Here is a 25298-nt window from a genome sequence, read left to right on the forward strand (position 1 = left end):
GGGGAGGGGGGAGGGGGGGTCGCACACACGCATTCCCACCTCCATAATTCTATGTGCCCTGCCCCTCGTACATGTGTGCATGACCCTCCCCCACACTCCCCCCTGCTGCTGGCACGGAATGGCCCGGTAGGCCCGTTTTTATCTCTCCCCAGGCTCCAGAGCCTTTCTAGGAGCTTGGGGAGGTGAAAACGGCCTCCCCCCCGGAGGCCAGAAATGGCCCGTTTGCCAACTTCCAGTCCCACCTGCTTCCCTACTTCCTGTGGGCCCAGAAGGCCCAAAAATCAGCTGGCCGGTGCATGCATGTGGGCTGGAGCTGAGCTCCTGTGCCCACCAATATGGCTATGTGTGCCACCTATGGCACGCGTGCCATAGGTTCGCCATCACGGACCTAAGCCATAGAGGGCGTTAAAGATGACAACTGGCATATTGAATTGCACTCAGAAACACACTGGCAACTAATGCAGCTCACAAAGCAGTGGTGTTAGATGTGAAGAATACCTGACACCCTTTACTACACAGGCAGCCGCATTTTGCACCATTTGAACCCCTGAATGTTCTTCAAGGGAAGCCCCATGTAGAGGGTGTTGCGGTACAGATAAGTGCTCACAAAGACATGCATGACTGAACAAAACCTACCGATCTGGGAATGGGTGTAACTGGCACACCCAAGGTGTGTAAAGGGTCCTCCTGTCCATGGCTGCCACTTCCTTGTTTCAGGAGCCATAAGTCCAAGAAAACTCTCTGACTGAGACAATAACACCCTATCCAAGATTTATTGTGGAAAAACCTTATCACCAGGAGGCTCAAATACCCAAAGCCATTCTGTTTTTAAATTGTTTGGTTGCAAGCAAACTATTCATCTTTTGTTTTCAGTCTTTTCATCCAGGAGGGTAGACATATTAACATTCTAATATATTCTAGTATGCTGAATATTAATTAATGTTCTCTTTTGGCACATTTGTTTGTTCTAACTGAGTTTATAGCTTGAAATGAAATGCTTCAAGTCTGAAATTAGAGTTCTTGATATAGTTGTCACATAGTTGGGACAGATGGTATGCAAATTATCTATTCTCAATTGGGTAACTATCAGTTAAAAGGAAATGACTAATTGAACTTCAAAGACAAGATGTCCTGCTCATAGCAGTCAAAACATATGACAGAATTTATTTTTGAATCTCCATAAAAAAAGAAAAATCCGAAGATCTGTTTTTTGTTTTGTTTTTGTTTTTTGCTTTAGTACCATGTAACCTTTCTGATGGTGTAGGTAGTTTGCTTTTATTTCATTAATAAAGGAGACACTGACCAAAATCTTTAATAAAGCTTCAGATGATAGATTATATTGTTAACAAAGATAAGGAATTTAAAATAAGGAGGCACAGCCTCTATAAAAACATGTTATATAATTTTAAAAATCAGCTATCTGCTATTAATATACAACAGTAATGTAAACCTTGCTCTAGTAAATAGCTAGGTTCTTTTCTTACACTTTATGGTAGTATTTCCTTCCTGCTATATATCTTATATCTTCTTTACCATCTGAAGGTTCTTCAATGTCTACCCCTGGTATTTGAACCAACCACAGACCTAGAAATACGGTCTTATAAAAATTCTATTTCACTTACACGTGTCTTTGTCCCTGTTCCAGACATATGCTAGGATGCCTGCCCAAGTAGTATACATCTGTATTAAAGCCTGCAAGTTTGCCCATTTTCCCTTTGGCCCAGGGGTGAAATCCAGCAGGTTCTGACAGGTTCTAGAGAACCGGTAGCGGAAATTTTGAACAGTTCAGAGAACCGGTAGCGGAAATTTTGAGTAGTTCGGAGAACTGGCAAATACCACCTCTGGCTGGCCCCAGAGTGGGGTGGGAATGGAGATTTTGTAGTATTCTTCCCCCAGGAGTGGGGTGGGAATGGGGATTTTGCAGTATCCTTCCCCTGGAGTGGGGTGGGAATGGAGATTTTACAGTATCCTTCCCCTGCCATGCCCACCAAGCCACACCACACCCACCAAGTCACGCCCACAGAGCTGGTAGTAAAAAAATTTGGATTTCATTTCATTTTCATTTCATTTTCATTTTATTAGATTTCTATACCGCCCTACTCCCGAAGGACTCAGGGCGGTGCACAGCCAAACAATAAAAACACATACAATACAAAATTTAAAAAATAGAATAAAATCAAATTAAATAATTTTGGCCCCGACAAATTTAAAACCCCAAACTTTTAAAACCAATTTAAAATTGAATATATAAATACTAAAAGATATTTAAAATTTTAAAAATCTTTATAAAAGAGGGGGAAAATTAGGCCAGGCCGGCCTGGTGAAATAGTAAGGTCTTTAAGGCGCGGCGGAAGGTGCGCAGATCCGGGATCCTCCGTATCTCTGGGGGGAGCTCGTTCCAGATAGTAGGTGCCCCCACAGAGAAGGCTCTCCCCCTGGGGGCCGCCAGTCGGCATTGTTTGGCTGATGGCACCCGGAGGAGCCCCTCTCTATGGGAGCGTACCGGCCGGTGGGAGGCCATTGGTGGTAGTAGGCGGTCCCGCAAGTACCCGGGTCCTAAGCCATGGAGCGCTTTAAAGGTGGTAACCAAAACCTTGAAGCGCACCCGGAAGACCACCGGGAGCCAGTGCAGCTCGCGCAGGAGGGGTGTTACATGGGAACGCCATGTCGCTCCCATTACCACCCGCGCGGCCGCACTCTGCGCCAGTTGGAGCCTCCGGGTGCTCCTCAAGGGGAGCCCCATGTAGAGAGCGTTGCAATAGTCCAGGCGGGAGGTGACAAGGGCATGAGTGACCGTGCGTAACGATTTCACCATTGCTTTGGTCCCTGACTTTCGTTATCCTTCACTAGTTGCAAATAGGAGCTCCCAGTTTTCTTCTTTAACTTGCCTCTCATCCCTCCCTTCGTTTTCATTCTCAGCCATACCACTTGCCTTTTCCATTCCACCAAGTTCCATTTCATCATTGTGTTTTTATTTGAGGACTCTGCCATTTTAAAATTGCATTCCCTCAACAACAACAAAAGGGTTTTCCTTCTGATTAAATACAATATTTCAATTATTTAAAAAACCCTGTTGATTGTTGCTTAGCGTAGATCTGGTTTGATCTTCATATGTGAAAAGCTGTTCCACCGAAACATTTTGTAATTTCACAATTATTTAGTTACATAAATTAAATTTATCTGATAAGGTGACTGAAAATGAGTTACTTACTGGGTCACATGCTCCTTAGATGTTTCTTTTATACAGAGATTAGGAAAAAACATATTCTGCCAATAACTGCTAGGTACCCTGGCTGTTCCGACATTATCTATCTTCAGTGGCTGCTTAAGGATGAACAGTCCATAACTACAGCGCAAGTGGCCAGATTCTGCGCAGCAGCACTGGGGATTCATCGCAAACACGTGTCTTCTCCACCATAGTGATGTTATATAACAATTCTGGCAAACACTTTGCACTGCTTAGTCCTTTCCCTTTTAGCGTTGAACCTACAATGGGCCACACAATTTAGGGATTGCAACTATCTCATAGTCAGACCATGTATAATTGACAGACTGGATTTTATTATAGATTTTAGTTAGTTATTATTTTATACTAGAATGTTTAATTGTATATATACTGAGTGCTTTTATTTGTTCTGGTCTCTGGTCTAAGACTGTAATAATAAATTGATTGAATTACTTAGTTAAAATAGATTTAATCCAACATTTCTCATGGTAACATGCATAATCCCTTCAGCGTTATCATCTCAAGAACTCGGAGTGAATGGATTCAAGCTTACACAGAATACTCATTAAAATGCAGATTTAAAGCTTGGCCATCACAGCTCCATATATCAAAAATAAGCTAGATGATACAGAAATCTGAATTAAGTTTTGAAAGGTGATCAAGCAGGAGATGTCAATGGAAATCAGTATGTCATGAGGAAATACCAGGGGTGAAATTCAGCATGTTCTGACAGGTTCTGGAGAACCGGTAGTGGAAATTTTGAGTAGTTTGGAGAACATCTCTGGCTGGCCCCAGAGTGGGGTGGGAATGGGGATTTTGCAGTATCCTTCCCCTGGAGTGGGGAGGGAATGGGGAGTTTGCAGTATCCTTCCCCTGGAGTGGGGTGGGAATGGGGATTTTGCAGTATCCTTCCCCTGCCACACCCACCAAGCCATGCCCACCAAGCCACACCACGCCCACCAAGCCATGCTCACAGAACTGGTAGTAAAAAAAATGTGGATTTCACCATTGGGAAATACTCTTCATTTTCAAATAAAAGTAGTCTTGTAGCTTAGTTAAAGAATGACTTTGGATTTGAAGAGGCACAAATCTAAAGCCAATTTAGAGAAAAAGATTGCTTGTATCAGGCTTTAAGTCTTGGGGAAATTGTTTATTAAGCCATGTTAGAAATTGCTTCCTGATAATTAATTTGCAATTGAAATAATGCTTTGTTTTGGTTTTACCCTAATTTGTTTTATTTTTCTCTTAGGTGTATGATTGCAGATGAGGTAAGTGACTCCTCTCTCTCTCTCTCTCTCTCTCTCTCTCCCTCCCTCTCTCTTTCTGTCTTAAACACTTGTTTCATAATTGTTTCAAACACATGATAGTTCAGCATAGTTTTCTTAACATTTATAATATATATATGTATGTGTCAGGAATTTTTGTGGCTCTGGTATCAGATTTCCTTGTTGGATCGGGGCTTTACTCTCATTCTCTAATTTTCAGCAGGAATGCTAGGAAGCAAAGGGAAGCAGATTTCTCTTTTTTTCCTGAAATTATTTTGAATAGGGCTGCTGGATAGGGAGCCTCATCCCTTTCCTTCTGATGATTCTTTCCAAGCTAAATGGAGTCCCATTAATATGTGAACTGTTTACTGTAATAGCCAAGAAAAAATAGACGGTATTTTATGGGCTGTTTTTTTAAATTAAAAAAAAAAGGAAGTCTAGAAATTGCCTATATGTGATCTAGATTGATAAATGTGTTTTTTCTTCCAAAGAAAGATGCACATACTTTTAAAAGTTGCAATAATAAAAATACATCTTTAATATCAGTGTTGAAATTGTAGGACAATGTAACTGGAAGAATATGAGTTTTCTTGAAAGGTAAATCTTGTTAAATGCAGAATAATTAGATTTTTTTTCTTTTCTTTTTGCTGATGGTCATTTTTATTATATTAGGAAAGTGTAGTGGAATGTTTTGAATGAAGTGGTATATAGTCATTAAACCATTCTCATTGTAAATTTTGGTGCCCCTGCAACCTATTTTTTATCCTCCATTATTATTATTATTATTATTATTATTATTATTATTATTATTATTCCCAACTACTTGAGATGTTTTACTATATCAGGTTAGTATATGTGCAGATCCAAGCAGTATGGCTTTTTGCAATTGACTGATGGAAATTTTGTCAATGTGCATATTTTCTAAGTACCATCCAAGATTTTTTGGTATGGTATCCATTCATATTAGTATTATATACACCAAAATGTGAAATCGTAGTTCCACAAGATGACAACATATAATGAAGGAGAAGTGGTCCATTCTGGTGGAAAATACTGGACAGGCAGAAACATTTGGAGACAGTTTCTCAGATGTCCAGATCCTATGTCATACAGAGATTCACCAATAAACCAGCTTCTTGAATTGCACTCAGAAGCTGACTGGCAGCCAATGCAACTCCTGTAACAGTGGTGAGAAACGGGCATAGTGAAAGGCACTGCGGGTGCCATTGCATTTTGAACCAACTGTTATTTCTGAGTAGTCCTCAAAGGTAGCCCCATGTAGAATGCTTCACAATAATCCAACCATGAAGTGACCAGGGCATAGTAACTGTCTGAAGGGCCTCCTGATCAAGGAAAGGATGTAGCTAGTGCACAAGATGAATCTGTATAAAGGGCCTTCTGACCTTAATCTGCTTTAGTATGAGATGGGATAGCAACAGCAATAGCACTTAGACTTATATACCGCTCCATAAATCCAGTAAATCCAGTGATTTACAGCACTCTCTAAGCGGCTTACAGATGTAGAGCACAGATAGTACTCAAGTTATGACAGTGATTGGAACTGGAATTTCCATTCCTAAGTGATGCAGTCATAAAGCACAATGTCACATGGCCACATAATTTAGGAATGACAATCTCTGCAGTTTCCATTGCCATTGTTAAGAGCCGTGGTGGCGCAGTGGTTAGAATGCAGTACTGCAGGCTACTTCTGCTGACTGCCGGCTGCCTGCAGTTTGGCAATTTGAATCTCACCAGGCTCAAGGTTGTCTCAGCTTTCCATCCTTCCGGGGTGGATAAAACGAGGACCCAGATTGTTGGGGTCAATATGCTGACTCTAAACCGCTTAGAGAAGGCTGTAAAGCACCGTGAAACGGTATACAAGTCTAGGTGCTATTATTAACCAAATCCCTCCAGTTGTTAGGCAAGGATTCACCGCAATTCAAACCATTCCTACCTTGGTTCCTGCCAACCCTGTGCCTCAATAAGGGTCTACCTCCATTTCACAAATACACTGACTTTTGCACAGCAACACTCCTTGGCACCAAAGCTGGGGTTGAACTAGAGACCCGGGCCTTCAACAGTCTCAGCTAGCCGCCACCATCTCAGGTCTCTACTTCAATACCGCCATTAAGGAGTGCCTCCTCAAGCACACAGCCTTGTCCACCCTGTGCTCTGCAGGCCCTGCTGTCCCAATTGACTTTTGCCATCTTCCTCCTGCTGCTGGCAAGGCGTGCCCTACCTGGCTCCATGTGAGGCAACTGTTAGCCTCACCAGGCCTTCTTCCTGAGGCGGCTTATTCCTTCTCCAAATAGCGTGCACTGTTCTCACAAGTCTTCAGAAAGCTTCTGAGGCCTTCCGAAGCATCACGAGATCAGCTTATACTATTTGGAGAACAGGGCAAGTGGCCTTGGCAAAAAGGCCTGGCATGGCCAGCATAGGGCCAGGTGTGGAGAGCGCCTCATCAGCACTGGAAGGAAGATGGGGAAGGGCATTGGTAGCTGGCGCTTGGCACTGTTGCAGTGGAGTGGCTGTCCATGGTGTGGGGCTTAAGTGCCACTCTTCAGCAGCAGCGCTTGGCTGAAATAAAGGCTGGAGGGGAGGGTGCGGCAGTTGGCTGAAGGCCTCAGTACTTCAGCTCTAACATTGCTGCCCCCACTGTGGAGAAGTGTTACTTCACTTCACTGTTATTGTTGTTTAATCACTAAGTCATGTCCAATACTTTGTGACCTCATGACCATAGCACGCCAGGCCCCCTTCCATCCCCCACTGTCTCCCAGAGTTTGCCCAAATTCATGCTCATTGCATTCATGACACCATCTAACCATCTCATCCTCTGCTATCACTTCTCCTTTTGCCTTCAATGTTTCCAAACATCAGGGCCCTTTCCCATGAGTCCTCTCTTCTCATTAGGTGGCCAAAGTATTTGCGCTTCAGCTATAGTATCTCTCCTTCCAAAGAACAGTCAGGGTTGATTTCCTTCAGGATTGTTTTTTCCAGCACCACAAAAGTCATTTGCAGGGTGGCAAAATCGGCAGAGATGGGGGAGAAAGACAAGTGGGGAAGCCCCTGCAATTGTAAGTGTAGGCAGGCTGCCAAGTGCCCAAATTTTTGATCATGTAGCTGCTGGGGCATCATAATGGATGTAACTTCGGAGATCAGCATAAGTACTATTTGTTCACCGTAACTTTGAACAGTCACTGGATGAGTGGTTGTTAAGTGAGGACTACCTGTATAGTAATGAGAGCAAAGATTCGTCCCTTTATCAGACAGAGATGCTGTGGAAGGACAGACTGCATGAGGAGATTATAAACTGCCTTCCTTTCCTCCTCCTTGGCCCTCCCTCATTGTCAGGATGACTCAGTTGCCACTCAAACAACAGGTAGACAAGATGGTTGCTTGGGAAGTCTGCAGCCACAGGTCTTGTGAAGAATAGGCTGAATCAAGAAACCTCAACGCCCAGGAATAAAAGTAACAAGTAAAAATTAAGGGTAGATGGGGAGAAATCTTTTTCCCCCCCTTTCCCCAGACCTAAAGTGTAGGGAAAGTTATTCTAGATGTGTCCCTCAGCTTGAGGCAAGCTGTGGAAGAGGAAAAGAGCCAGGAAGCCCAGCCAGGAACACACAGCAGGAGAAGCAAAGACAAAAGTCAAGACTTTGACAGAACAGAAATAGAAAACAGACGCCAGAATCAGATAGACAGATTGAACTATGTGGAAAAGATTATAGTGATATAGAGAGTAACCATAGAGATATATACAGAGTTGTTCTATGATTGAACCACATTTTTTAATTAACACATGGAAGAAAGACTGCTTAAACAAGATTGCTCTCCCTATTTACTTTTGTGAGCAGCGTCTCTTAAATTTGTGAGCTGAAAAATAATTTCTTGCCTTAATCCCAATTAATCCAGTTAACCCCAGTTAAATAATTATTTCCTGGTTTTACTTTAACTTGGCACCCCATATCTGCCAGATCATGGTTGTCCAAACTTTTGGCTTGCCTTGGTTACATTGAGTGAAGAAGAATTATCTTGGACCGCATATAAAATATACATAAATAACAAACTTCCTTTATTTTTGATTTTTTTTTTTTATTATCTTGTGGAGCTGCATTACTAGCTGTCCAGGGCCACATGCGGGCCACGGGTTGGACATGTGTGCGCTAGTTGCTTAACGATGAAACTAGTCCTTACCAACATGTAATTTTCCTGTATTAATACCTATACGAAACAAACCTGGGAGCAGGGTGGGAAGGAGAGAGGTTGAAGGGCTATAAAAACTTGCCCAATGAAAGCAATCCCTTTATGAAAACGCCATGACATTTTCTCCTCACGGGTGTTTTGGCTCACCATGACCTATCAAGGGGGAATCTCTCCAACACTGTAAGAACTGTATTTGAATTTTCTTAATCTATCAATGCCTTAATCAATTTTGATTGATTATAGTGAACTACGCAGTTTTACTGGAAGATACAGTTCAGTATCACCTGCAAATGCTAAAGCCAGAAATAAGTTCTTAAGATAAAAGATATATAGAGGGCAGCAATAAACATACAGAGATGGTTCTCTTTTAATGATGATTTGTCAACGACTGTTGAAAGTTGCGATTGCACTGAAAAAAGCATCACCAATGCTCTTACGACTGTCATCCCCATGGTTACATTTCCCTTATGACTATCATCCCCATGGTTACATTGTGATTTGGTTGCTTGGCAACTACTGAACATTTACGATAGTCACAGTGATCTGCACAATGATTGCCATTGTGACCTTTGCAACCTGCTTCTAACAAGCAAAGTCAATTGGAATGCTGGCAGCAGGTGGCAAATCACAATTCTGTGATGTCTCGCTTAATGACCATGGGTGAGTCTCTTAACATGCGCAACTAAGACTGCTGTTGCAGGGAGGTCATGTAATGTTTTGCTTAGCAATGGAATTGTGGATCCCAATTAGAGTCGCTAAGTGAGGACTACCTGTGTATTAGAGATATAGAATAGGAAGGTATGAAAATAGGGTAAAACTGGATTTTAAAGAATATAGTCTAGGTAATATCTTTTAGAAAATAATTAAAATAAAATATAATTTTAGTTATAAGATACTGGTTTCTGATATAGTTGAAGGCACTTATTCTTTCCTCTTTTTTATAAATTCTCCTTGTTTTGTAAAATAAAAGACTTCGCCAGCCATTAAAGGGAGATAACAAGAAAACCAAGTTTCCAGTGCTCTGTGTCTTTATTGAATCTGGGCCAATCTGGTTATTTTTAGTTCGAAAAACAACCTGCAACAGATGCCTTAAACTCAAGATAAAATTCTGAAATCCTTTCCTTACTTTACTACTAATAATAGTGGTGCCTGGCCAAGAGTATTTTGGAATGTAGTTACTATAACAAATTTAATAAACAAATTTATTTATTTATTTATTTATTTATTTATTTATTTATTTATTTATTTATTTATTTATTTATTTATTTAATTTATATCCCGCCCTTCTCCCCGAAGGGACTCAGGGTGGTGAACAGCCGAGAATTAAAATAACATGATATAAAAGTTAAGATAACTAAAAATAAATTAAATTAAACGGCCTCCCAATTTAAAACCCCTAGCTATACAATTAAAAAACTAACCCATAAAACCTATTCAGGCCAGGCCGGCTTGCTGAAATAAAAACGTCTTTAGGGCCTTACGGAAAGTGCAGAGATCCGGAATCAGCCGTATTCGGGGAGGTAGCTCGTTCCAGAGGGCAGGTGCTCCCACAGAGAAGGCTCTCCCCCTGGGGGCTGCCAGCCGACATTGCTTGACTGACGGCACCCTGAGGAGGCCCTCTCTGTGAGAGCGTATTGGCTGGTGGGAGGTTATCGGTAGCAGAAGGCGGTCTCGTAAATACCCTGGCCCTAAGCCATGGAGCGCTTTAAAGGTGAGAACCAACACCTGCAAGCGCACCTGGAAGACCACCGGGAGCCAGTGCAGCTCACGCAGGAGAGGTGTTATATGGGAGCGCCATGTTGCTCCCGTAATCACCCGCGCGGCCGCATTCTGGACCAGTTGGAGCCTCCAGGTGCTTCTCAAGGGGAGCCCCATGTAAAGAGCGTTGGCGTAGTCCAGGCGAGAAGTGACGAGAGCATGAGTGACTGTGCATAAGGAATCCCGACTCAGAAAGGGGCGCAACTGGCGTATCAGGCGAACCTGATAAAAAGCCCCCCTGGCCACAGCTGTCATGTGCTCTTTTAAAGACAGCCATGTGTCCAGGAGGACGCCCAAGTTGCGAGCCCCCTCTGTGGGGGTCAATGACTCGCCCCCAATAGCCAGTGATGGCACCAGCTGGCTATATCGGGATGCCGGCATCCACAGCCACTCGGTCTTGGAAGGGTTGAGTCGAAGCCTGTTCCTCCCCATCCAGACCCGCACGGCCTCCAGACACTGGGACATCACTTCAAGGGCATCGTTGGGGCAGTTTGGGGTGGAGATGTACAGCTGAGTGTCATCAGCGTACAGATGGCATCGCACCCCAAATCCACGGATGATCTCATCCAGAGGCTTCACATAAATGTTGAACAGGAGTGGTGAGAGGACCGACCCTTGTGGCACCCCACAAACAAGGCGCCTCGAGGTCGACCTCTGCCCCCCTGCCAACACAGACTGCGACCGGTCGGAGAGATAGGAGGAGAACCACCGCAACACGGTGCCTCCCACCCCCAATCCCTCCAGCCGGTGCAGCATGATACCATGGTCGATGGTATCAAAAGCCGCTGAGAGATCTAATAGGACCAGAACAGAGGAGCAACCCCTGTCCCGAGCCCTCCACAGATCATCAACCAACGCGACCAATGCCGTTTCCGTGCTGTACCCAGGCCTGAAGCCGGACTGGCACGGGTCTAGATAGACGGTTTCATCCAGGTACTGCGGGAGCTGTTGCGCAACCACACTCTCAACAACCTTCTCAATAAAGCGAAGGGTGGAGACAGGACGGTAGTTAGCCATAACAGCCGGGTCCAGAGAAGGCTTCTTAAGGAGGGGCCTCACCACCGCCTCTTTCAAGGCAGGCGGCAGGAAACCCTCCCCCAAAGAAGCATTTATAATCCTCTGGAGCCAGCTTCGCATAACCTCCCGGGTAGCCAGTACCAGGCAGGAGGGACACGGGTCCAGTAAACATATGGTTGCGTTTAACCTCCCCAGAATCCTGTCCACGTCCTCAGGATTCACAGGATCGAACTCATCCCAGATAACATTCTCAAGACCCGCCTCAGCCACCCCGCCGGAATCTACCCAGTCAGAGTCCAGGCCTTCCCGAATCTGAGTGATTTTATCGTGCAGATACTGTGCAAAATCCTCAGCCTGCCCTTGCAAGGGGTCCTCCCGCGCTCCCTGATGTAGGAGGGAGCGAGTCACTCTAAACAAGGCAGCTGGGCGGTTATCTGCCGATGCAATAAGAGCGGAAAAGTAATCACACTTTGCTGCTTTTATCGCCACTAAATAGGTCTTAATATGAGACCTAATTAGTGTTCAATCGGATTCGGAACGACTGGCCCTCCAACCACTCTGTAGGAGTCTTTTCCAGCGCTTCATTTCCCTCAGCTCCTCGGTGAACCAAGGAGCTGGGCAGGTGCGGCGCCGGGTCAGAGGCCGCAAAGGCACGACACGATCCAAAGCCCCGGCCGTCCTGTCCCAGACCTTCAGTCGTGTCGTGAGCCAAAGCCTCAGGAAATGGCCCAAGTTCCCTCTGGAATCTCTCCGGATCCATCAGGCGCCTGGGGCGGAACCACCTAATCAGTTCCACCTCCCTGTGGTGGGGTGCAGTGGTCAGAAAGTCCAGCCTCAGGAGAGAATGGTCAGCCCATGACAGGGGCTCAATAGCTATATCCCCTATATCCTGGCCATTCAACCACTGACCAGAGACAAAAACCAAGTCCAGAGTGTGTCCTCCCGTGTGAGTAGGGCCATGAATTAGTTGTGTCAGGTCCAAGGCCGTCATGGAAGCCATGAACTCCTGGGCCATCTCAGACGCCTCACCGGCCGACGGCAGGTTGAAGTCCCCCATGACCACCAGTCTGGGGGTATCAACCGCCACTCCAGCAATAACGTTGAGAAGCTCAGGCAGGGCTGCTGTCACGTGGCAGGGAGCCAGGTCAGCAGGCCCACCTGCATCCCATGGCCCCACTTCACCAGGAGAGACTCACATCCGGCTATCTGTGGTACAGAGATCTCCCTCGGATCAAGACCTTCCTTAATGACAACCGCCACCCCCCCCCCCATGCCTGCCCTGGACCCTTGGCTGATGAAATGCTCGGAAACCTGGTGGGCACATTTCTACGAGGGGGACCCCCCCCCTCTTGGTCCAACCAGGTCTCTGTAATACCCACCAGGTCCGCTCCCCCCTCCTGAATTAACTCGCAGATGAGGGGGGCCTTATTAACCACGGACCTGGCGTTGCACAGCATCAGCCTAAGGCCTGAGCTCTGAAGCTCTGGATGACCCGGGGAACGAGAGGAGCCTTGGGGGCCAAGGCATGCCACTGCTTGAAGACAGCGGGTGCGTGCCCCCCTAACACGATATGGTCCCCTGCTCCCTCCGTATCTGCCCCTCCCAACCATGGTCCTGATGGAATTGCCCTCTTCCATACTTGCACTAAGTCCCTCCACACCCGGCTCACAAAAGTAATCCCATAATTTGGGTACAGGCAGTTCTTGAGACTCCTAGGGTGGTCCATGTTATATTGTTATTCTGCAAACTGTATTAACTGCCGGTTTGGTTCTGGATGCAGTTCAAGATGTTGGTTATTAGCTTTAATGCCCATCATGGCATGGTTCCAGTTATCTGAAGAACTGTCTCGCTCCAGTGGAATTGGCCAATCCCACCCTTGCCGGCAGACAAGGCATGCTGCAGACCCGGTCAGTCAAGGAAGTTCGGCTGATGGAGTCCAGGAGAAGAACCTTTTCTGTTGTGGCTCCTGTCCTTTGGAACATCATACCCCCAGTGTGAGATCTGCACCCACCCTTATGACTTTCCATAAGGGCCTGAAGACCTGGCTCTACCAGTTGGCCTGGGACCCCAAAGAAAGTGCACCACTCCGAAGCTGGTTGTTGGGTTAGGAAAGACTATACCCCTCCCTGTATACTTTGTGTTTCCCCCTTCCTATCTTTTAACAGTATTTATTACTGTTGTTATATTTTGCTTTATTATTTTAGTTATAATGTTTGTAAGCCACCCAGTGTCTTCTCTGGACAAGATGGGCAGCACATAAATTAAATACAGGTAAATAAATAATTTGGAGAAGAATAGGCATGCTGCTGTCTTAACAATTTTGATGCCTTCAGTTGAATGTACACTTATTTTGTTGATTTTAGTAACTGCACGCATATTGTGTCAGGAATGGTCCATTTCACTGGAGAAATATTCATGAATATATTCATTATCACTCAATTACCACATTTACAATTACACTGATTTAGTTTTAGAGAAATAGTGTGAATGAAGATGACAAAAGAGCTCTATTTATAACTGAATATATATATGTAATCTTTTAATTGCACACTAACATCTATCTTCTTTCTTCCTTCCTTCCTTCCTTCCTTCCTTCCTTCCTTCCTTCCTTCCTTCCTTCCTTCCTTTCTTTCTTTCTTTCTTTCTTTCTTTCTTTCTTTCTTTCTTTCTTTTTTGCTGCCTGTCTCGTATCCAATGACTTATATCCAGTTAAACAGTCATAGAAATGCAGGAGAGTCTTTTGAGTGATTGACAACTGGTTGAACAACAATAAACAAAGGGTAGAAATAAATGGATAATTTTCACAATGAAGGGAGATAAGAAGTGCAGCCCTTCAAGAATCTGATTTAGGTTCATTGTTATTTTACTAGTTTGTAAACAATTTAAAATTAGGCATATCAAGTGAGGATGTCAAATTTGCAGATGACACAAAATTCATTTCAGATAGTGAAAACACAATTGTACAGTGTAAAGCTCCAAAGGAGTGTCCCAAGCTTAATGACTAGAGTGCTAAGGGACAAATTTAATTTTTGTTATTCATGCATACAAGTAGAAAATGTGATTACTTCACCATTATTATATACTGATAGATTGGTCAGCTACTGTTGCACATGTAACAACCCTAGTATATCTGTATCTAGTTATATCTTTAGATGAAGACCTATCACAAATACTGTATTTTTCTCCTTTCAATTGATTGCATTTTAGATGGGTTTGGGGAAGACTATCCAAGCAATAGCTGTATCATACCACTATAAAAATGAATGGCCTCTGTTAATAGTGGTGCCCTCATCCCTGAGATATCCTTGGGTTGATGAAATGGAAAAATGGATTCCAGATCTCTGTCCAGAGGATATCATCGTCGTACAAAATAAAACTGACATTTGGTGAGTGATATATTAGCAATGGTATTATTTTTGAAATGGGTACCAGATGGTTTAATCTCCTTTCTTGTTAGACAGGACAGGGTACGTACAATCTCAGCTCTTACAGCAGAAAATGGAAAAACTGACATTTGTTTTGAAGAATTGGAATTAATAAACTGCTTTCCAATGCTGGAGCGCTAATACAAAAACGACATAATAAGTTGGAAGACAGAATAAGAGCTGTGTTATTTTTCCCCCTTGTTTTTTGAGGCTCTGATTAGGGTTATATTACACAGTTTGCTAATCTGAATATTTTGTCTTGAGTTTTTAAAAGAAATGGACCAAACAGATAGACTATAGTTTGAACTGTTGATCTAAAAAAAGCAAGTGGAAAGCATTCCTTGTCAGTAGTGATAGTTATTAGGTGAGAGGAGGAAGACGGGAAGCTCTTATTTGTGTGATTGGCATTAATTATATCTTGCAATTAAAAAAAAAAACCCTTTTCAATACTTGCTTTCATTCCTTACTATGTTGATTTTCAAAGACTTAAAAGGACTGGGCAGCACTTTCTGTTTAAGAATGCTTGCTGTTCTAGGTAATGGGTTGAGGGCTCCGGTTTTTACAAACACACAATGAGTTTCTTTGCTTCCCAAATCAGGGTGCTGTGTTTTAAATATTTGAACTCTAGCCATCCCTTTGGGACCACCAGCACATGAGGAGAAGCTGATGCAGCACTGTCCTAGATACTGTTGCCCTCTGAGCTTTCCAGTTAATATCAACTCACAGCTACGGTCACCCACATGTAATCTGGAGACTTTGCAGTCTCACTGGCTAAAATAAATCTTATTTTATTATTCAAAAATGGCTCTTCATGATGATCACCTTGGTAACTATTTATTCTGTTCATCATAGGTTGAATGGATATAATTTACTAAATTTCGTTTTAAAGAAATTAGTGGGGTATTTGAAACAAGATGCTTTTGAACAAATCTCAGTTCATCTTATGCCTTAGTAGCAACCACTCCTGACCTTAAAAAGATATTAATAATATCGGTCATTTAAGAGTCTTTGAAAGAAGCACTTGTCACTTAAGATTTTTAATAGCAACTTCTTTATATACTTGTAAATTTTCTGAAGCCCTTTGAGTTGATAGTCTAAATATGTTTAAATATAAATGAAATTATTCATGAGGCATACATTCAAGCAATAGGTAGTCATGGATGATTAATGTGAATATAGTTTAGTTACTATTTTTTTTTTTTGTTCTTTTCATTTTCTAGGCAAATACCTAAAAGCAAAGTGACTGTCCTGGGTTACGGCCTCTTAACTTCAGATGCTCATGTTTTAATAGATACTTTATGCAAACAGAAATTCAAAGTAGTAATAATTGATGAATCCCATTACATGAAATCCAGGAATGCAGTTCGTAGCAAGATTTTGCTGCCTATTGTACAGAATGCTATTCGAGCTGTTCTCCTCACTGGAACTCCTGCTCTAGGAAGACCTGAAGAGGTTCTAAAAATCGCTTTAAGTTTCAAAACCTATGAAATGTGCATGCCATGGTGAAACAATTATGGGAGGGTGACGATGGGCTTTGGACCTACATGCTTGTCCATCCCTTGCATGTTCAAATTCCCTTTCTCACTCTGATTAGTGGTAAACATAGGGTTGTTATTTCAGATGTCTGATTTGTAATAATGGTCTGTTACAATCATAATTACTGCATATGTTTTGGCACCCAAGAGTTGATGCATGCTGGAAAGTGATGGTAAAAAAAATTAGAGGAGGGAAGAGTGGAGAGGTCTGATTTAATTTGAATTGTTAAAATGATTTTTGGACTGAAGATGTAGCTTCAATAACGCACAGTAGTACCTGTATCAGTGACATTACTGATGCTGTTTGGGAAGTACCATTGATTTTACCTCAATAATAGATGAAGTTATGCTGAATAAACTCTTAGTAAGGAGATGGGCTGGACTTAAAGTGGGCTTCAGTTAGGATTTCTGACTTAATGGGCATTTTAAAAATATTTATTATTGTATTTCAACAGCTTTTCATGCAACTTGAAGCACTTTGTCCACAGAAATTTGGCACATGGACTGAGTATGCAAAAAAATACTGCAATGCACATGTCAGGTAATGACTTCTTCATCCTTTTATACATAGATGTATTCATAGTGTACAATTCCAATTTGGTATAATGATTAAGGCATAAGACTAGAAATCAGGAGACTTGAGTTCTATTCCCACCTTAGACATAAAGCCAATGGAGTGAACTTGGCCCAGTCACTTTCTCTTACTTAACCCTAAGAAGGAAGCAATGGCTAACCATTTCTGAAAAACTTTGCCAGGGAAACTTCAGAGACTTGTCCAAGCAATCTCTGAGAATCAGATACGATTGAACGGAAGGAGAAAAAATCATGATGTAATATTGTAAACTGAATTTAGTTCCAGTATGCAATTATTGGAAGAACAATATTTATTGTACTGTTTATAACAATAAGCATTACTTGTCAGGAAATAACTGAGCTGTTGCAAACCTTAGCTAAAAAAGTTTATTACTTCAAGGTAATAGTAGAAAAAAATTAGTTAATTTGTTGCATAACTTCATAGTACAAAATGCCCATGTGTAAGTCTAAACTTTGCAAAACAAAATTTCTCCCTTTTCTCTCATAACTCATACAGGGCTCATATGGATGAGACCTCTGGATGTGTGGTTTTGGGGTTTTATTGTGATAGTGGTGGCTTGGAAACATTCTGTCCATGATTATTTCCAAACAGTCCTATATCAATGCATTGGTTCATCACATATTCCACTGCAATGGTCCCCAACCTTTGCAGTTTGACGGCCTGGCTAAGGGGAAGGAGAGAGGAACTAGGCTACATCAGCATTGGGCCGGCACGCACACAGCCCAGTTTGCATGAGCGTCAGGTGGCGTGCATGTGCATGCAACTCAACTTGCCCAAGCTGAGCTGTGTGTGTGTGCGCACAACCTACTCATATGAGTTGCGCTGCACATGTGTGCCGGCCCAACACTCACACAGCCCTGTTGCAAATAGGCCGTAGCTTGATAGTGGGCTGCGGCCCAGAGGTTGGGGATCCCTGTTCTACTGCTTTAATTTGAGTCATAGAACTGTGGGACACCATCAGACTCAAGACTTTCTGAGCTGTCTTAGCTTTTTTACCATTAGAAACAAAATATATAGGCAAAACAAATATACTATTTGAACCTACTATATTAAACTATAACTTTGCTATTTAGCTTAAATGTGAATCATAAAATAACGATATTTAAGATTTGGATGAATGCCATAGGTATATTATATTTTCCTCCTTTGGAAAGAAGCTCGTATGAACATATATGTCTAATTTAATAATAAATGTTATGACGTTTTAAATGAGCTGTTCTATTTTTATTGTTCTTGTTCCAGATATTTTGGTAAAAGACAACAGTGGGACTGCAGAGGAGCTTCAAATTTAGATGAACTGCATGAATTACTAAGCAACGTAATGATTAGGCGAATGAAAAGTGAAGTTTTAACACAGTTGCCACCTAAAATTAGGCAACGGATACCTTTTGATCTTCCTAAAAATACTGCTAAAGTAAGCTGATATTAGCATGCTGAGAAATATGTCAATCATGATCTATTTTCATAGGTATAATGACTTTGTGAAGTATACAGAAGAATGGCCATGTTCCAAAAGTTATCACTGAGGGGTTGCACAGCTTCAGTAGTTCTATTCAGTTTTGCTATTATAGGGAACCTAACTGGTTCATTGTAAAATAAGAGGTCATACAGGGTAAATAGAACATTATTCTGACTTAGTAGAAAAGCTAAACTGGCAGTGGGATATTATTTTGTGGTGGAAACTGATAGATAAAGTGCTGATGATAAATAGAATGTGAACTCAAGGAGCGAGGCTCTGTTTTAAATAGTGTAGTAAATATATATTTTCCCGATAATCTGGCAGCTGAAAATGCAGTTATGTAATTGCAGGAATTCTTTGCAGGTGCTGGATGAGTGCCCTTATGCATTCCAAAGCATCTTTTCCTCTTGTTTTCCTTAAATCCAAAGGCCCACACAGCCCTAGCAACTATAGCCGGTAGCCAAAATTTGAATAAGTATAATTTATATTGCATGTTCAGAAGAACATGCAGCATATATGTACATCACAGAAAAAACAGTACAATAAGGTGCATACTGATACATTTACATTTCTAAAATATTGTGATATTCACGAATACACATATCCAAGTAACACATACAAAGAAGTATTTTAGCAAGATAATATAAATGCAGTACTGAGAAACAATTTACATAGCCATTTTGATTTAAATAGTGTTCTAGTTTTGAAATTTTCAAAATAATGGTTTTATTTATGATTAAAATAGAATGAATTATACTTCCTATTTTATTACTTTTCTCTCAGTCTTTCAGTAAATTTCCATACGTGGTAGGAATTTATCAATGACTGCGCAGTGCATTGACATTGCTAAGCGAAAAAGGTTAGAGTCTATTGTTCTTTATTGAGAAAACATGGTATGATTCAGAGACAATGTAATTGTTTTGCCTTTTCACATTTTTGCCTCTAAGTGTTGTTTCCTTCTATGCAGGAATTAAATACTAGCTTTGAAGAGTGGGAGAAGTTAATGAGGGCTTCAAATTTAGACTCTACTAAAGATGACTTTGTCCAAGTGATGAGTCTAATTACACGTATGTTTAAGCAGACTGCCATTGCCAAGGTAATCCTGAAATGCTTTGTGAGTGTTGTTAAAATGTAGTACCTATTCCTATTCTGCTTTTTCTAACAATGTAACACTCAGCTGGATAAAGATTATTCATTTTATTTATTTACTTATTTAAATTTACAAGGCTACCCAGCTCTATAACAACTCTTGAGTGGTGCATAATAAAAAATACCAGCAAAATACTGATAGTAGAAATGATAAACCCCAAACCTCTGGGGGGAACAAACCCAACGATCTTGTCTCCCCAAATACAGAAGACACACCATTTACTCAACCCAAGGCTTGGAAGAAAAGCTAAGTTTTCAAGGCCTTTCTAAATACAGTCAGGATGGCACCATATGAATTTCAGCGGGGAATAGTATTCCAAAGGGTATTACAATGAAAAAGGCACCTCTTACTTCATTTCTTGGGAATTGGAAATAATATAAAGTGGTATTCTAATTTTAAGCATCCACATTTTTATAACAAAAAGATTTTGAAAACGAGAAAGAAATATTTTTCCATCTGTAAGATGCCTAGATCCAGCAAAAGTTTCTATGAATAGACCATCGTGGGAGAATTTTGTTAACCATTCTTCATTCCCTACAGCCCCTGAACTAAATTCTACTTTTAATTTGTCCATAAACTGCCTCATCTTAGTGTATATTGTCAAAATGATACTTAAACAGTAATAAGTACTTTATTTTACTTAAAGTTTTCTATGATAACAAATATATGTTCTGACATTTAACTAGTAGTACTTGATCCTTAACAACAGCACTTGAATATTAATTTCAGGAACTCTGAAATGTAATCTTTTTATCAAACTGGACTTCTCTAGTCAGTTTTTTTGTACTGCATGACATAACCCTTCAAAAGACCAACTTGAGAATCAGCTTCTGTGGATATAATTTGGGATATAGTATATTGGATTGCTGAATAGACAAGGGGCTGGCAGACATTTTACTAGTCTTTCTTGAATTGAGGAATTCCTAGTCACAGTTAAGTAGAAATACTTCCATTCAAAAAATATTTTAATCCAAAACTTAAGAGATTGTAAGTGTGTTTTATGTTGAGGTGTGTGTGTTTGTGTGTATTGTTTGTCATTCTTGCCTGTTTGCTTTGAACATAAGTAGCACAAAACTCTTTATAGGAATTGATGAGCCAATATGATGAAGTACGTGGATGAACCAGTATATAATATAATAGATGCCATGGTTTGTTTTTTCTTAACCTGAATCTACATTTGATTACACACACACACACACACATATAGATAGATAGATAGATAGATAGATAGATAGATAGATAGATAGATAGAGAAGTTAATTGTTTATTTATGCAGTTTTGTTTTATAACTTAAGATACCTGGTCTTTTGTTGCTGTCCCTTTGCATTTCCTTTTCTCAATAATTACAATAAGATTAAAACATGCCAATATATTTTAGGCAGGTGCAGTAAAGGATTATATTAAATTGCTGCTGGAGAATGAAGAACTGAAGTTTCTGGTCTTTGCTCATCATTTAAGTATGCTGCAGGCATGTACCGAGGCGGTGATTGAAAGCAAGGTAAATATGCTTTATGGAATTAGATTGCTATCGGAGGCTCTTATTAAGATGTAGACGTGAATATCACAGTTACAAAAAAAGAGGGGGGAAGCTTGGGTCTGTACCATTTTGACTACTGGCATATTTTCCATTGTGGCGTATTTTAAAAACCTCTATAAAACAAACAATTATTAAGTGAAAATTAACAGTTAAAAGCAGATAGCACTGCATACATTAGCTTTACTCAACATGGCACTTTCCACCTATGTTGAGGCTGCAATTTCAAAATACCCAGTTAGCCATATAACAGTCCCAAAATGTTTAGGGAGGGGTGCCAGAAAGAGGAAGATACTACTCAAATTATTATTCACTTATAGTAAATAAGTGACTCGTTAGAACTTGTTGGAAGGCCAACAAGCAGTGCACTAAAGACTTAATACTAGAACAATGTAGGAGGTTATAGCACTCAGATTAATAAAGTTTAGTCCATGTAAAGACCACAGAGAAATTCTGTTGCTATCCACGCCCACAATCTGGTCTTAGTCCACTGCAGCTTTCACCTTTCCTCTAAAAATGTTGCTCAACTTTGGTTCCTATCATACTATCAAGTATCATATACTAATATGGATGCTTTGATGTATGTGATTGCCATAAGATAGTGTTGATTCTTAATGACCAATGAAGTATCTGTCCTTATCCTGACCCTTTGGTCTTCCAAGAGTTGAACTCATCACTATTGTAATAAAGTCCATTCACCTTGTTGCTGGTTGTTAGGATTCTCTTCTTGTTGCTCTTCTTTCCTTCCATGTGTCCCAATATTCTGGATTTTTCAAGAGCTGGGTTTTCACATAATATGTTCATGTAGCATAATTTCAGCCTAGTCATTTGTGTTACGAAAGAAAACTCTAGTCTGGTTTGTCAGATGATCCTTTTGCTTGTTTTCTTGGCATCCTTGGTATTCTCAGGAGTCTTTCCCAACATCAGAATTCAAAATTGTCAATTCTCTTCTTATCCTGCTTCTTCAAAGTCCCAACGTCTTCTAGCATAGACTATCACAGGGAAAACTATTGCCTGTACCATCTGTATATCTTTTCCAGGTTCTTCACTGCAACTCTGTCAAGTGCTAGTCTCCAGTATATTGTTTGATCGCTGGTTCTGTTAATGGTGCTTATTGGTCCCAAAAGACAGAAGCTATAGACCATTTCAATAATGTCTGATAATTCTTAGGCTAACAAGTAAACCTAAGCCTGTAATTGTTGTCATTCGTTTGACCTTTATATTTCATTTCAGCCCCACGTTTTCACTATGCTCTTTTAATTACTGGAGTTTTTTACTATCAGAATAGCAATCAGCATATATGGTTAATAGTCTTTCTTTCTCCAATTTTAAGACTTTGCTCATCTGCTTCCAATCCTGCATTCCTCTATACATATTCATCATTAAGACTGAATAAATAAGGAGGCTTGTCTTATTCTCTTGTTGATTTAAAGGCAATCTGCTTTGTCATGTTCTGCCACATTTTTCTAAGGACATTCCACACCATGATGTGGCCTGCATAATCAAGTGTATTTCTTTCATCAATGAAGCACATATTGACTTCCTTTTAGTATTCTTTTATTTATTTATTTTCATTATCCAGTTGTGTATCAACCATAATGTCTCTTTCTAAATTCAGCTTGAATATGTGGTGTCTCAATGGTCAGGTTGGACTCCCATTTGCATTGAATGATACTAAGCATTATTTTGTTAGCATATGAAATTAAGGATATTTATGAAAGCTTGTGCACCCTGCTAAATCTTCTTCTTTGGTATTGGTGTATATCTTGGCCTTTAAAAACTATTTCTGATTGTCTCCTTAAAATGGTGGCTATATTCTCCAGATGATAGCCTAGATACTGGGTGACTTATTCTTCTGCATTAGCTTACTTGGAACTTCAACAAAAGAACAAAATTAACTTACTTGGAACTTCAACAAAAGATCTATTCCACAGTGAGCAACTGGATATATCTTTGCCATTCTAAATGAATTCTTCCATCTCATTATACCAATTATGGAGTTTTATTTGTATGTGTTTCTCGGTTGATGTCCATGTCCACAGACATTGGTTTGGTTGTTTGAAGAGTGTGTTAGCATTGCAAAAACTAATGTCATTCTTCTGATTCATTTTCTGTTTCCTAGACTGCACAATCCAACTGTATTTTCCTCATTATTTTCAACTTTGACATTCCAACCCCCAACTACAAGCAGCATGGAACATCTGTATGCAATAGCAATACTTATTATATTTTTCTTGATCAAATTAATGCAAATTAGCATGGCATGCCTCAGCTCCAAGTGCAACCTCTTAATTAACTTTGGCTAATATGCAAATTTAGGCAGAGTTGGCCATGTTAATGCTCCCATGAGGGGCCATTTGAGAATTCCAGGGGTCTAGACTAGGTCATAAAATCAATTTTTTGGGAAGAAGGCAATATGAATCGGTGCTAAGAAAACAGAGAGGTATACATAAAAGCCACCAGGACTCAAATGTAATTCACAACAAACTTTAGTTTATGGTAGTCGTGACTTTCTATTTCTTTTTTTTTTTAAGTGTATACATAGGGATCATAGGGTTGTAATCAGAACATATTACTCAAGTCACACTAATAAGCCATTTCACATCTTTTAAAGGCAGCAAGGTAGTAAGGTGCTTGCTCAGCAGTCCTATTTTAACAGAGTTTTACTTATGACCAGCACAAAATATTTGCTGAGTTGTGCACTATGAGAAGTGTGTACTAGAGGTTAAGGAAGAAAATGTTCAGTTTCAACCAAAAGAGGATCTTTGAGCAAATGATAGGCTGTTGTGGGGTTTTATTGGAAATTTAGTAATGATACTTTTTATATAGATAAGAGGGAAGATGAACTGGATAATGTATTATAATGCAGGGACATAATAAATAGCAATTAAGTGGAGAGGTCAAGGCCTAAGGAACTAATTATAAACCATAAGCAGTATAGTGTACAGCTTTATAGAGAGGTTAATTCCTGACCTCTTGTTTCCTTGGCATCCAAGATGCTAAGATAAATTTGAATAAGCTTTGGTGGTTGTTTTCTACTGAATAGAAGTGGGTTCTATTCTACTGGGTTTTCAGGTGATCCGTAATTTTAATTGCAAAAGAAAATACAGGAATTTTCTTCAGTCTCTCTGTGTCCGTGTTTTTAGGTATTTTATTGAACAAAACAAATTTATTTTTAAATAGTAGAAGTCAGAAGGAGCACATAGACCCAAATTCATTGCAATTTCACCTGCAGAATAAATTATTGTGGAAGGCAAATTTAAGATTTTTATTTCCCCAAATTTCTTAACTATCAGCTCCACAAGCAGGAGCTCATTGTCAGCAAGGTCTTCTTCTTTGGGTTTGTACAGGATAGCTTTAACTGTTCTTGCATATAATATTTATAATGCTAATGTCAAAAGTGCTGGTGAGGTTAATTTTTTAAGCTAGTTGTTCTTGACGGGGAGCAAGAAAGAGGATTTTCAAGCAATTTGGCTACATTTACTTGTTTTGTTTATGATTTGTAAATGTTACATAATTATGTTTGTAGATACTACCCTGTTAATTTGAATTGTTGTCCTGCAATATTTGAAATGTATTGAAATTGATATTGCAACTTCAGATAACATATCATGATTCTAAACTCTCCAAATATTTTTATTGTATCAATTTACTGTAACTAGTTGACTATACGTTAATATTTTAATGTTAGGGTTAGGATTCAGTAGAAGTGTTCCTTGCCCTACTTCCTGGCTCTTCCAATATTTAAACAGCTGCATGTTGTGCCATTTCAGGGTTCTGAATCATTTTTAAAGACAACCCCATGATATCACTGGAGTGTAGGAAACTTACAAAATCCATTATTACTATTATTTACTTTGTGGCATTGGTACATGAAAGCCAGGAATCTACAATATTATTGCGGAGTAGAAAGTAACTGCCTAAGATTGCTGGTTTCTTCAGTTCATGTTCACTTGCTATCTCACCGTGCACCACCACAAGAGGCCAACTAGCTCCACATACAAAGCAGCTAATGGCTTTCTGTTAGAGGATCAGCAACATCTGGGCCATTTTCTCTGCTGGTTTTTGCCTCGCATTTGGGTCATTCCGCTGCCCGCTGGTTTTTTGCTTCCACCATTAATCCCACCAGTGTGG

The 25298-nt window shown here is 40.6% G+C and overlaps 1 protein-coding gene across 1 annotated transcript in view; it reads left to right on the forward strand.

Moving 5' to 3' along the window:
• Positions 1-25298, forward strand: part of ZRANB3 (zinc finger RANBP2-type containing 3) — a 64630-nt gene that overhangs the window by 14937 nt on the left and 24395 nt on the right. The window contains exons 2-8 of the mRNA XM_070957027.1: positions 4476-4494; positions 14674-14852; positions 16112-16343; positions 16882-16967; positions 18264-18435; positions 19448-19576; positions 21009-21128. Coding sequence (XP_070813128.1) covers positions 4476-4494; positions 14674-14852; positions 16112-16343; positions 16882-16967; positions 18264-18435; positions 19448-19576; positions 21009-21128 — 937 coding nt within the window. The remainder of the gene's footprint in view (positions 1-4475; positions 4495-14673; positions 14853-16111; positions 16344-16881; positions 16968-18263; positions 18436-19447; positions 19577-21008; positions 21129-25298) is intronic.

Source organism: Pituophis catenifer, unplaced genomic scaffold (genome assembly GCF_029215685.1).
Source record: "Pituophis catenifer annectens isolate HBS135680 unplaced genomic scaffold, rPitCat1.0.hap2 SCAF_1, whole genome shotgun sequence".
Classification (NCBI taxonomy): Eukaryota; Metazoa; Chordata; class Lepidosauria; order Squamata; family Colubridae; genus Pituophis; species Pituophis catenifer.